This window comes from Coccinella septempunctata, chromosome 9, assembly GCF_907165205.1.
Source record: "Coccinella septempunctata chromosome 9, icCocSept1.1, whole genome shotgun sequence".
In the NCBI taxonomy this organism is placed as follows: Eukaryota; Metazoa; Arthropoda; class Insecta; order Coleoptera; family Coccinellidae; genus Coccinella; species Coccinella septempunctata.
This window is the reverse complement of record NC_058197.1, coordinates 9,512,586-9,524,613: the sequence shown is the minus strand read 5'-3', so window position 1 is coordinate 9,524,613 and position 12,028 is coordinate 9,512,586. Positions and strand designations below refer to the sequence as shown.

General features: G+C 35.9%; 1 protein-coding gene across 6 annotated transcripts in view; it reads right to left on the bottom strand.

Moving 5' to 3' along the window:
* LOC123319862 (potassium voltage-gated channel subfamily H member 6) overlaps positions 1-12,028 on the bottom strand; it is a 186,666-nt gene that overhangs the window by 139,340 nt on the left and 35,298 nt on the right. For all 6 annotated transcript variants that reach the window (XM_044906868.1, XM_044906874.1, XM_044906871.1 and 3 more), the window contains exon 2: positions 1,662-1,892. In XM_044906868.1, the coding sequence (XP_044762803.1) occupies positions 1,662-1,892 (231 nt within the window). The remainder of the gene's footprint in view (positions 1-1,661; positions 1,893-12,028) is intronic.

The window sequence follows — 12,028 nt, the reverse complement described above, 5'->3', positions numbered from 1 at the left end:
ATATTGGTGGTTTCTGGGAGACGTTCAGTCGCTTTGAATCGGAGATGTGACAAGAAGATGACTACAGAGATGGTGTGGCGTCTTTGATGTCAAGAATGGAAATTTCTCATTAAAAATTGTTTCGCTCGTAGGAGTGCCTTTCCATGTAAGAATTCATTAATTCAGGTTTCTTGGGAGAGTGAGATGAATTGGAATATAACACGTGCCTGACCTGGAACTTCTAACTTCAAACAACTAGATCAAAAAGCTTGATTTCGTTGTCGCTATGCCAGTGGTTTTGTTGGATGTGGTTTGGTTGCCATAGGCTCCTCAATTCTTTGATTGTACGTGGTGGGCAAGATTCTATAGGACTGAACATCCAAAAGTGAGCCTCTTTTTTGTTCCCTGTTTGTGGAAACCAAAGAACTTTTCAAACAACTGTAAAGAGATCTAAAATTATGTTGATCGAGCATCGGCAGAATTTCGAAAAACATGCGTCTAAAGCCCGTTGCTGCAAATTTTCGTCAATATTGACGCTAGCTCTCCCAAAACATTCATAGCACGGTCTATGTTCACGACTAACCATTGATCGACAGTTAAAAGGAAAATAGGCTCTGGATTCTATAGGTCAGTTCAAACCTTCACTCAGATGTAAGCCAGGAATAATGGGTAGAAATTAATGAATCATAATTAAAGTTGCATCTGTCATACATCACAGAATAATGAATTTCAACCCATGCCTTTCAGCGAACGATGTATGAGGATGAATAACAACAAAGAGCAAAGCAACGGAATTGTTGATGCATTAGGCCTTTTCATTGTTTTCATGCCGTAGGATTTATTGATTTCTTGAGCGTGTTCAGTTATAAAAACAATCCTTTTCAGATACTAGCCACTAGCTCAAACTCGCGGCTTCTCTCGCTCATTATTTCTTTTCGAAACACTACTGAAGATAAAATGAAAGAAAGATAATGGGCAACAGAAAATCAACACACTACAAAAAACTCAATGAAGAATGAAATCAAAGAGTTAAAATTATTCAATCAATTTATAAACATTCAACGTAATCATTCACCATGAAGAAAACAAAGATTATCGAAAAATTCGCTCTATCTCTATAAAAAAAACTGTACAATTCCTATTCCCTCGTTGTAGCTATGGCTTACGACGTTATCACCATCCTAGTCCAAATCGAAATGATCAGATAACGTAACGTGACACTTGACACTACGATCCCGGGTAGATTCCATTTCTTGCCTAAATTCGTATTTCGTCAACCTGTCATACATCGCAAAATATACGAGTACGTTAGAAAACTATACTATGAAGAGCAATTTTCATCAGGAATAATGTTTGGCCTCATCGGCATCATCAGGAGTTCTAGATTAAAATTTCTGTAATATACAAACATTTAAACCAAACACTGAAATTTACTCGTCACAAATTATGTAAAATTATCAAGCATAAAAGATGGATAAGCCTCATTAAGTTTAAACTTGTTTGTCTTTGGAGCTATAAAGATCTGAAACTTAAACCTTCTATAGTTTTTTTTTTTGTGTGATACAAAAGTGTTCTTGTCTTTTAGATCCCCTCACTGGATATCGAATTTGGGACACCCTGAACATATAGAATATCGCAGTTCACTTCGGCAAGAATCAGGAGATTTCTAAATCTAAACTCACCATCCTTTCTATAGTACAGGATTTCAGCGTGTTTCTCAACTCCCTCCTGTAACGCTTCTCTGAGCGATGTCACAGCTTGCTGTGATGTCAGGGGGCCACATAAGAACTCGCAGGAGGCCGGTCTCTGCATCACTTCCGCTCTTGAGTATCCTGTTAGACGGCAGAAGCCGTCCGAGCAATATATGATGTGACATATTCCTTCCCGTATGTTGCCGACTAAAAAACTACGATCTGCAAAAAAATATATATATCATTAATACATAATGGAAAATTGATGAAAATTATGTGCCTCTCAACTCATACAGTGGTCTCGTAGTCTCGTAAATATTTTGAGCAATAATAATAAAACAGTTTTGCTTGCGGATTTGGAATAAATTTTTTTCCATACGAGATTACAGGAGCAGAGAAACTATAGTATATCCAAATCCAAGAGGCCAGCGGTAAACATTGCACCATGCAATGATCACGCGTCAAGAATGTGATAACGCAGAGGTGTACTAATAAATTTTATTCCGAGAGCGTTATATTTTAAAACTTTTTATGTGTTCCAGTTCCGGTGAAAAATATGTACCTATGCTTATCTACGAGTCTCAGTAATGAACAATTAATCTAAAGTTCCCACTTTAATACATACTATGTATATAAATGTGTTACAATATTTTTTGTAAAAGTGACTAGTCCGTAGTGTCGTCAGAAGATGCAGAACTTTCTTCTAAGTTGACGATGACTGGTGTTATATCATCCATAATATTATCCAATTTCCACATGTTCACCTCAACTTTTTGTTTGACATGTTCCACACACTTTCTCCATCTTTCGGTAGTAACCCGTGAGAGAGCCTCTTGAAAAAGATTTTGGACGTCAGTCATTTTAAATGTGGTGTTTTTATCTGCCACAAAATTCTTGACATCGGCCCAAATCAATTCAATAGGGTTCAGTTCGCAGTGGTAGGGCGGTAATCTAAGAACGGTAATATTTTGGGCCTTTGCAGTTTCATCCACGATGTATTTTTCAAACTTTTCTTTGTTCTGCCTGACTATCTTCAACAATTGCGCTTTTATGAGGTCAGGGGTGAAATCAATATTTTTTTCCCTCAACCATTGTTGGATATCACTCTTTCTGAATAGTGAGTTAGGAATTTTTTCCATTTTCCTTGAATGGTAAGGAGCATTATCTAAAACTACTACAGAATTTTCCTCCAATTTAGGAAGTATACCCTCAAACCACTTTTCGAAGGACTGACCATCCATTTCTTCATGGTAGTCACCAGCTTTTTGGATTGGAAAGTCCAGAGTCCTCCAGTTAAAAAACCAGTGTCACTGCCAATATGACATACTATAATTCTCTGCCCTTTGCCTGGAAAAATATATTCACTACATTTGAAAAAGAATGTTGAAATTGTTCTTCACCAAAAAGGTACTTACATCAAGTTTCACAAAACTTTGATTGCTCGATCAACAATTTGGCATTCGATTTCCCGAAGGAAATCATTGAAACTTTCATATTTCCGAATATATTGGAGGAGTAGCAGTTGAGAATCATTAAATGGGCGTGAATAGATAATTATTTGGTGCAAGAATGATATTCCGAATGCTTATGACCAACTTATCGACTGAAAACTAATTGACGTTCATCCGTCAATCCATCGTTGATTCTCTGATCAAGCTTTATGAAACCGAGGTTCAAACGAGGGTTAAACTCAAAATTCAAGACCTTACCAGACGGATTTTTCAATCCAGTAGATAGTCCAGCAAGTAACGCTTGCCGAGAAGATGTAACCGTTTCATCGGTCCACACTTTGGATTTAGTATGACCGGCATTTACCCAAGTTTCATCCAAGTAGTAAATCTTCCTGTTTTCATCACGGAAGGCCCTAATTTTCTTGAGATACTTTCTTCTCCAACATTTAATGTCGTCACGATCCATTAAAAAACTGTTGCGTTGGCGACGTCCATATTTGAAATTAAGTTTTTTCAATATAATAGAGAAGGTACTCTTCTTAAAATTTGGCAAATTCGAGTCTTCATTAACTATTTTTAATACTTTCTCTATAGTCGGGTGTTCATTTCTGAAGAAAAACTCGTGAACTTTTCGCCGTATTACATTTTTATCGAAATCTGATAAGGACTCCCATTTGGTGGTCCGATTTTGATTTGTTGCCGGCTGTGATAGAACACCGGAATTTATGTATTCAGAAATAATTCTCCTTACACTTCGAGCTCCAATGCCAAGTCTCTCAGCAACTCGGAGTTCTACGTCCTTTAAACACATTCCTGCATTTTGAATCATCTCAATTTTATAAGTATTCAAAATAATTTCTTTTATCTCGGCACTGAAGTGTCGTTTCAGACGTCTCTTTTTTGGAGGACTTAAGTCAACACGCGATTCCTCAGCAGTATCAGTACTTGACATTATCTTAAATGCTTGTAACTTGAATAACTTGCTACAACTGTAAACCAATTTACGAAAGACAAAACAATGAATGACCTCTGCAGTTCTGCACAACAATTCGCATACAAAATGAATCAAACGTAATGCGGTTCTGCGGAGAGTGGTTCTTACTTTCGCCTGCACACATGGCGTTCCTAAAGCTTTGACCAATAAGAGGAGTACATCAAATAAGATCACGCGTTCGTCAGTTTGTTTACGCTGGCCTCTCGGATTTGGATAGACTATAGTGATGCCCACTAGAGTCTCGTTTTCAAGAGTCTCCTCTGGAGTTGCGTATAGGTCTCGTAGTCTCGTAAATATTTTAGACTTCCTATTCTTACCACTATTCCTAATTTTTCCTGTACAAGATTTCAGAAGTTTTTTTAATCGAAAATTTGATCCTAATGATCGAGAGCAGAAATTCTTCATTCTACACTCTACTGCAATAAAGATACCAAGAAGCACGCATTTGGTAAAATTTTTCAGGGTATGCTTATGTAAAATACGAAACGGTAGTCTTCGATGTACAAACAATGACTCAGTGTTTTTTAGAACCCGTAAGAAAATTAAAAACTGTCAACTCGTCATCGCCTTCCAAAGGCTGTTTTTTGGAAGGCAGGTCGATTTCGAAGAAAATTTATGGGAACTACCCTTGCTTATTTTCATCAAGGAATCATCTTCCTAAGTTCTTCACATTTGTTTACAGATACCCTGTATTTCATAAATATTCCATTCATTTGCGCGTAAATTCTGAAAAACTGAATAAATCGTAGAAAGAAGCAGCTGTATCCTGAAAAAATATTAATACGATATACCTAATGAGTTGGAATCTTACGTTTTGCAGCAAAACTCTCTATCGGCCTTCAATTAGTTGGTTAAATGAGAGTATTCTCTATTTGTTGACCATTTAATATGGATAGTTTTTCTCAGTATTTTTGAGGAAATGTCTATAGTTAGCATTCAATGATTATATGCATGGTGATATAAATATTGGGATCCAAACTGAGGATTGAAATATTGCGATACAACTAAATATGCCTTGAAAAGCTTTTGCTGTGGGAAAGCATATCAGGTGTTAAAGTTGAATAACAATAAATTATAATGTCACAGCAAAAATAATTCACCTGAAAAAACCACATTCAGCAATACAGCAACATTCTTTTGACATGAATTAAAACAATAATTTTCTCTCTGAGATAATGAATTTTTTAATCGCGTTTTTTCCAAAAACGTCTAAAATTATCGAGTTCATACATTATCATAATAATTTTCACATCCTATGAATCTAATCACTAGGAATTTCCGTCAAAAATAGCTATCATTTTTTTTTCATTATAAAAAATCATTCAAGTGGCGGCTGCTATAACAATATTTGAATATTTGAGGTAATGTATAAAATAAGATTACTTTCCGAAAGTTATACCTCTGAACCTCTGTAACGATTATGATGGGAAATAAACGCTTCAATTATCAGCAGAAAACGAAAACGAAAATCTCTGATCTTTTTCCACAGCAATACCTATTTCATTTTCATTTGATCCCAGAATTAATTGAATACCCATTCAAATTCAATTTTGTGAATAGAACGCTTTATATACAGGGTATGGCGTAATGAATGGATAATATGGAGCCTGCAGGTAGAGGACTCTATGGCGGTTCAGAAAAATATATTTTACGTTTAGTAAAAGTGCCTTGGTTTTCGAGATATTGGAGATTTTCGAAAATTCAAGAAAAGCACACCCTTCGCCACTCTTTTTGCAGGCAAGACTCCAAATGAGGGAAATTTTTCAAACTATTTTTTGGATAGTATTCCTGGATAGATACGCTATCGAATGTAAATTATTATTATTGGGGCTCATGAATAGTTTTTCATAAATAAAAGATTTAACTCAAATTTTCCGTTTTGCTTATTTTTTTTCCTAAGTTCAACCCAGCGTGGTGTGAAAAATAATATGGTTACCTGAGTGCCAAAGCAAGAGAAAACATGCCTGTTTCACTGAGATTCTGAAATGGTATAACTCACTCTATCTTCAGCATTAAATACAAAATAAATTTCTATTACAATGAGTCAAGGCAGAGTTTGACGTAAGCCTTGTTTTTTAATTTTTAGTAACTGAAATGAGACTTGCAAGCCGGATAAAGCAATTATTCATAAGAAGTTGTAGAGCATCTGTTCGAGCTCCTGATGCACACTTTGAACACTTTTTGTAAAACTCGATTCAATTAAGCAATATTTTAAAATTGGTTTTTTTCCCTCGTATTCTTTGATTATTAAGCCCTATAGTTATAAAGTCAATAGTTGTTAAGCGAATTTCAAGTAATGAAGTGAATTTTAGCACTTTTGTAATTAAGAAAAAAAGCAAAAATTAGGTGATTTTTATTAAATTGAGTCAAGACCCTTGTTACAAAAATGCTGAAATTTAATGCATAACTTGAAATTAACTTGAAAATATTGATTTTACAACGTTGGGGTTCAATAATAAAAGAAAACGAAAAAAAAATAACAATTTTAAAATATCGTTTCATTGAATAAAGTTTCACAAATCACAAATGATGCTTAAATTGGCCACCATGAGTTCTGATACATGCTCTATAGTCTACACTTTCTAATGAGTCATAGCTTTATTGCATATCTATCAACAATTTTAAAATGAGTATCGTTTCATTGAATTAAATATCACAAAAGATTCTCCAAGAGGCCACCATCATGAGCTTCAGTAAATGCTCTATACCTTCTTATAGATGATTGCTTCATTCTGCTTCCATTTCTCATTTCTTCATTTCAGCTGCTGAAAATTTTAGAAACACAGTTTACATTAAACTAGGCCTCAACTGATTGCAATAGAAATTTATTTTGTATTAAATGCTGAAAATACAGAGAGTTATACCATTTCGGAATCTCAATAAAACGGGCATGTTTTTTCTTGCATTGGCTTTCAAGTAATCATATTATTTTTTAAACCGCGATAGGTTGAACTTATGAAAAAAAATTAGCAAAACGAAAAAGTTGAGTTGGATCTTTTTTTCATGAAGAACTATTCATGCGCCTCAAAAATAATGAATTACATTCAATAGATCATCTACCCAGAAATACTATCCAAAAAACAGTTTGAAAAAATTCCTTCATTTGTAGTCTTGCCTGCAAAACGAGTGGCGAAAGGTGTAATTCTCTTGAATTTTCGAAAATCTCCAATATCTCGAAAACTAAGGCACTTTTACTAAACGTAAAATATATTTTTCTGAACCGTCATAGAGTCCTCTTCCCCCAGGCTCAATATAAGCCATTCATTACGCCACACCCATAATAGGCACTTCGAATTTCAATTTTCATATTTTAACATTTTTCATGATTTTATATTTCATTTAACATCGGCATGCACTCTATTCGTTTAACAAATTCAAAAGAATTTTGGTTCCTGATACTGAGCAATAAACAGAAATTTTTGCTTCTTTAATTTCCACGGGTCTTGAAACAAGGACGACAATCAATATATAAAATTTCATATGATATTATTTTATTAATACCTGCAAAGGCCAATTGGATAGAATTACCGGGTAGATTAACTAAATTATACTTTTTAATTTTCATTAGATTTAATATTCCGCTCTCACAAAACCACGAGACTGACAGACTTTTACGAGACCCTCGCACGAGACTCGAGACGAGACGTGACGAGAGCCCACGAAATGTGATTCGAGACGAGATTTCATGTCGATGAGAAATGAGACTTAAGTAAAGTGGGCAGCACTACCCGTTCTTCTCCAATGCAGCTTTAGATAATAGGAGCATAAGATAACAAAACCGAATTCCTGATCAAATGCCTGCTTTTACTAATAAAAATGGACGGATAAAAGAATTTCTGAGTAATCAATTGAATAACTAGTTGGCATGCTAGTATATTACTGAAACATTTGAGTACTTCCATGAAAATGAGGTCACCCTGAGGAATGCTCTGTGTGTGTTTCTTTTTCAATAAAATTCCTTGGCAATCGAAAACTGCGAGGGAAATGAGCATAAAGGGAAATCTGATTTCCTGGAAATCGCTACTCTATAGCCTTCCAGGTATATCTGGATCGATACGTTCGCGGTATGAGAGAGTGGTGGGCCGCATATTTCCTTCATATGAGGCCCTCATCGACCTTGTCTATCCCCGCAGAACTAAATTAAACCCCGTTTCCAATTTTGTGGTTTTCCCTGCCATTATTATAGATTGGTGAATAATTGATCTCGGAAAACTATATTGCCGGTCGCACAAGAGTTTCAACAAATTGCATGGATCTATCCAAACTCTCCAATATTCCTATCTCAACTGTGCCAAATCGAAATTGAAGATTGTAACACTAGTCTTGTTTTACAAGTCCGGGAGGCAGTGGCTTTTTTTCGAATACTTTATGTTGTAGTCAAATTGCAAATAAAGAAATCGACGGTCTGCTGATCCGACCTCAGAACATAAATACATGGAATGGACATTGACGTGCTATGAATGTATTTGTTGTGGTACCTAAAAACATTCGATGCTTCTCTGTCTAGCGCGACACTGAGGCAGTGACGTAAATTATATAAATTTATATACGTCTTACCTTCTCGTATGAAAAAATGATGTGACAATGATGTCAGATTCAACTATCTCAATTGTGATTGGCGACACTAATCAACTATCTCACTCCAGTCTTTGGACAACAACAAATGTTCATTTTCCATTCCTTGTATCTATGTTCCAAGGATCCAACAGCAAACATAATTCCTAAAGATCTAATTTTTCGAACATGTTTTTTACTAATATAATGGTACTAAAAGACATCTGAACATGGTTAATAGAAACGACAACGAGATTATTCTCTGTGGAGAGAAGATTCCATACTCTTCGGAGGTTAGGAGTCTGGGTTTGATTATTGATGAGACGCTTTCTTGGGATCCTCAAATCACCAGTATGAGTAAAAGGTTTTATCAGTGCCTCCATCAGCTTCGACTTTTGAGGAACTTCCTACCTTTCCAGACGAGAAAGACCCTTTTCTTCTCTCTGTTGCTCCCCATACTGGACTATGCTGATGTGGCCTTCATGGGTCTTACTGTGGGCCAGTTGGGCAAACTCGATCGCTTGCAGAACGCTGGTATAAAATTTGTTTATAACTTGAGAAAATTTGACCACGTTAGCCGGTCCAGAGATGCTCTTAATCTGCTGCCCATTAGTCAGCGTCGTATCTGGCATATGCTGCTTCTTGGCCATAGGGTGTTAAAAAGTCGTATACCATCTTATTTACACAACAATATCCGGCCCCTCGAAGGTGAAGATCATCATACGAGAGCCATTCCAAATCTCACCTTGAGAATAAACGCCCATTCCACCAATTTTGCTCGTAACTGTTTTTCTGTCAGATTCCCTCAGCATTGGAATCGTGTACCTGTGGAGATATCTCGTAAGCCCACTTTCAGGTCATTCAAGTTGAGTCTCAAAAGACACTTGTTGCGGTCCGTTTCTTCTTCGTAGGTATGTCGTTCCTTCGGATACCTTTTCCCATTTCTCCTTCCTCGACCCTTCCGTCCTATGTCCCAGCAGGAGCACCATTGTATTATTGTATTATTGTATTATTGAATTATTGTGTTCATTTTCTCAAATCACGAACTCCTACATGTAGTCTTGAGTTAGGAGGGTTGGCAGGAAGACATCGCACTTGGCGATATGTCCACCCATTGCACTTGTTTATGTACACACTTTTGTAAATATTATTACAGCAATAGAGAGTTCATAATAATAATAATATGAGTTATTTGACCACGGCACTTGTTTCTGTATCACAGTAGCACAGTAACGGTGGACGAAGGCGAAACATGTGTTAATTAAAATCATGTTATTCAATGTTACTTTTAATTATGTCAAGTCATAACCATCCAGATATAACAATACCTTTCCAGACAAAACCATGTTTTATTCAAACTATAAACATTCCTATTGTAATAAAATTTTCCTTAATATACTCATGATTCGAGGTGATGAATATACCTAAATGGGAATCTCAACGTTTGTGCAGGAAATATAATGAAAAAATAACTATACAGTCTCCCAAAGTCCTTTCTCCTGCCATCCCATGATCTCATAAGAGAATCCAAAATTCTTAGCACGATCCCCGACAGGTTTCATTCTCCTAAGCCCAAATATCATCAGTCATGTCAAGACGTACAACGTGCCATAACGAATTAAGACATGTTTGACCATACCATTGTGCCCTACTTCATCCAGATCGTCTTTGAAGACCATCCGCTATTCCGCTATTCCTATACTTCGGATTAATTTAATACCTATAAATCCATTAATTACATACAACAACTAAGTATCTCCATCTGCCGCATATAAATAGCCATAGTTTTCACAAAGTCCGTTGGCAGATCAAAAAGAAAGGCAAGGTAAAAATTAGATCAGCGCTTGACACAATTTTGTCCTTCTTCGATATGTTATATCTACGCATTGAATCATGTATCAAATAAACTAAGCAGCAAATGAAGTGGGACAGATGTCCCACTTCACTTGGGCAATTTTTTAGATAAAAAATTGCCTAAGTTTGACTAAAATTTCGCAATACCTTAGCCGATGTTGAATTTTCTTCAGTGATGTGCAACGAAACTGGCACGGTATTTTTTATTCAAGCTCTTCTTGTTGTACAGGGTGTGAACATAAATAACGAATAATTTCCGTTTTTTGGTTGAGGATTTGCAAATATGTTGGGTGGATTGTAAGCTCAGTTTGTTCTCGTTATTTCAGATATGGATCATTACGTTGCCATGTGTTTATCTTGTGAAACTCACCTTTTTTATATGAAAATGGCCGATACCGTTCAAACTTCAAAGAAATCTTATACTTAATTAGAATAACCAACGTTTGGCTGGTCGGGACTATGGGCGACTCCACTTTAAATATGAATAAAAAGAAATGTCGAAAAAAAAATTTAATTGTTTTATTATGCATGCCTACTGTCGTGTGACGTTCTACAACTGCCTCAGATTTAGACAAAAAACCAATATTTTCCGAAAACTGACAGAGATAACCCCAATGAAGTTATATATTTAAAATCTTCGGAAAGAGCTCTACAGATTACGAAAATAAAATAAAGGGTATTTTATCTGAAAAATATCAGGTTACATAAGCATTTCAGGTTAACGTTGTTTTTTTGCCTTTTATTTTCCTGAATTTTGAATTCCAATAAAAAAGACTTCATATTCACTCAATTAAACGTTTTTGAAAGACCAAAAAAAAAACTTGGATAGCTATTGAGTGAAATATAAACAATCAGCCTGTATTTCATTCATGTGCTTCAAATGGAGGAAGGACGCTTCATTTGGGGAATAATCTCTCATAAATAAAGCAGTTGTCATCCATTAAAAACTAGATTCCTTGAAATAAAACCATAATTTTCAACTATCAGCGATTCGCTCACCGAATGACAAAGAACCACAACCAAGTCAGGTGTTATTCACCCCAGTTCGTATATTTCAATGCGCTAACCGATTGGGGTGAGGTTAAAGGTCGTACGAACAAATCTGTTGGCACGTAACGAATCTGCCTTTCTGCTGTGTTTGCAGGGTCGCTAGCCACGAGTCGAATTTCATTTGGGATTAGAAAGCGTACATCAAAACTTCAGGCAGGAATCGAGTTCGTCGATCGCGATTAAATTGGATTTCAGGAAGGACTGAGTACACGTGGTGAATACGGTGTGATCAAATAAGCGATCTGGAGCCGATCAGGCGTATCTGTTTCTTTGATGAGTCGGGTTACTTGGCATCTAGATGAAAGCCATTTAATTTTCTTATGAGAATCGTTCAAGTGAGACGATGATTCTACTCTGAGATCTGCTCTATATGTTACTCCAACATAAGATAATATAGATCTCAAATAACCAGTAAAACTTACGTGGTTAGAAAATAATTCCTCTGAACCTGCAAT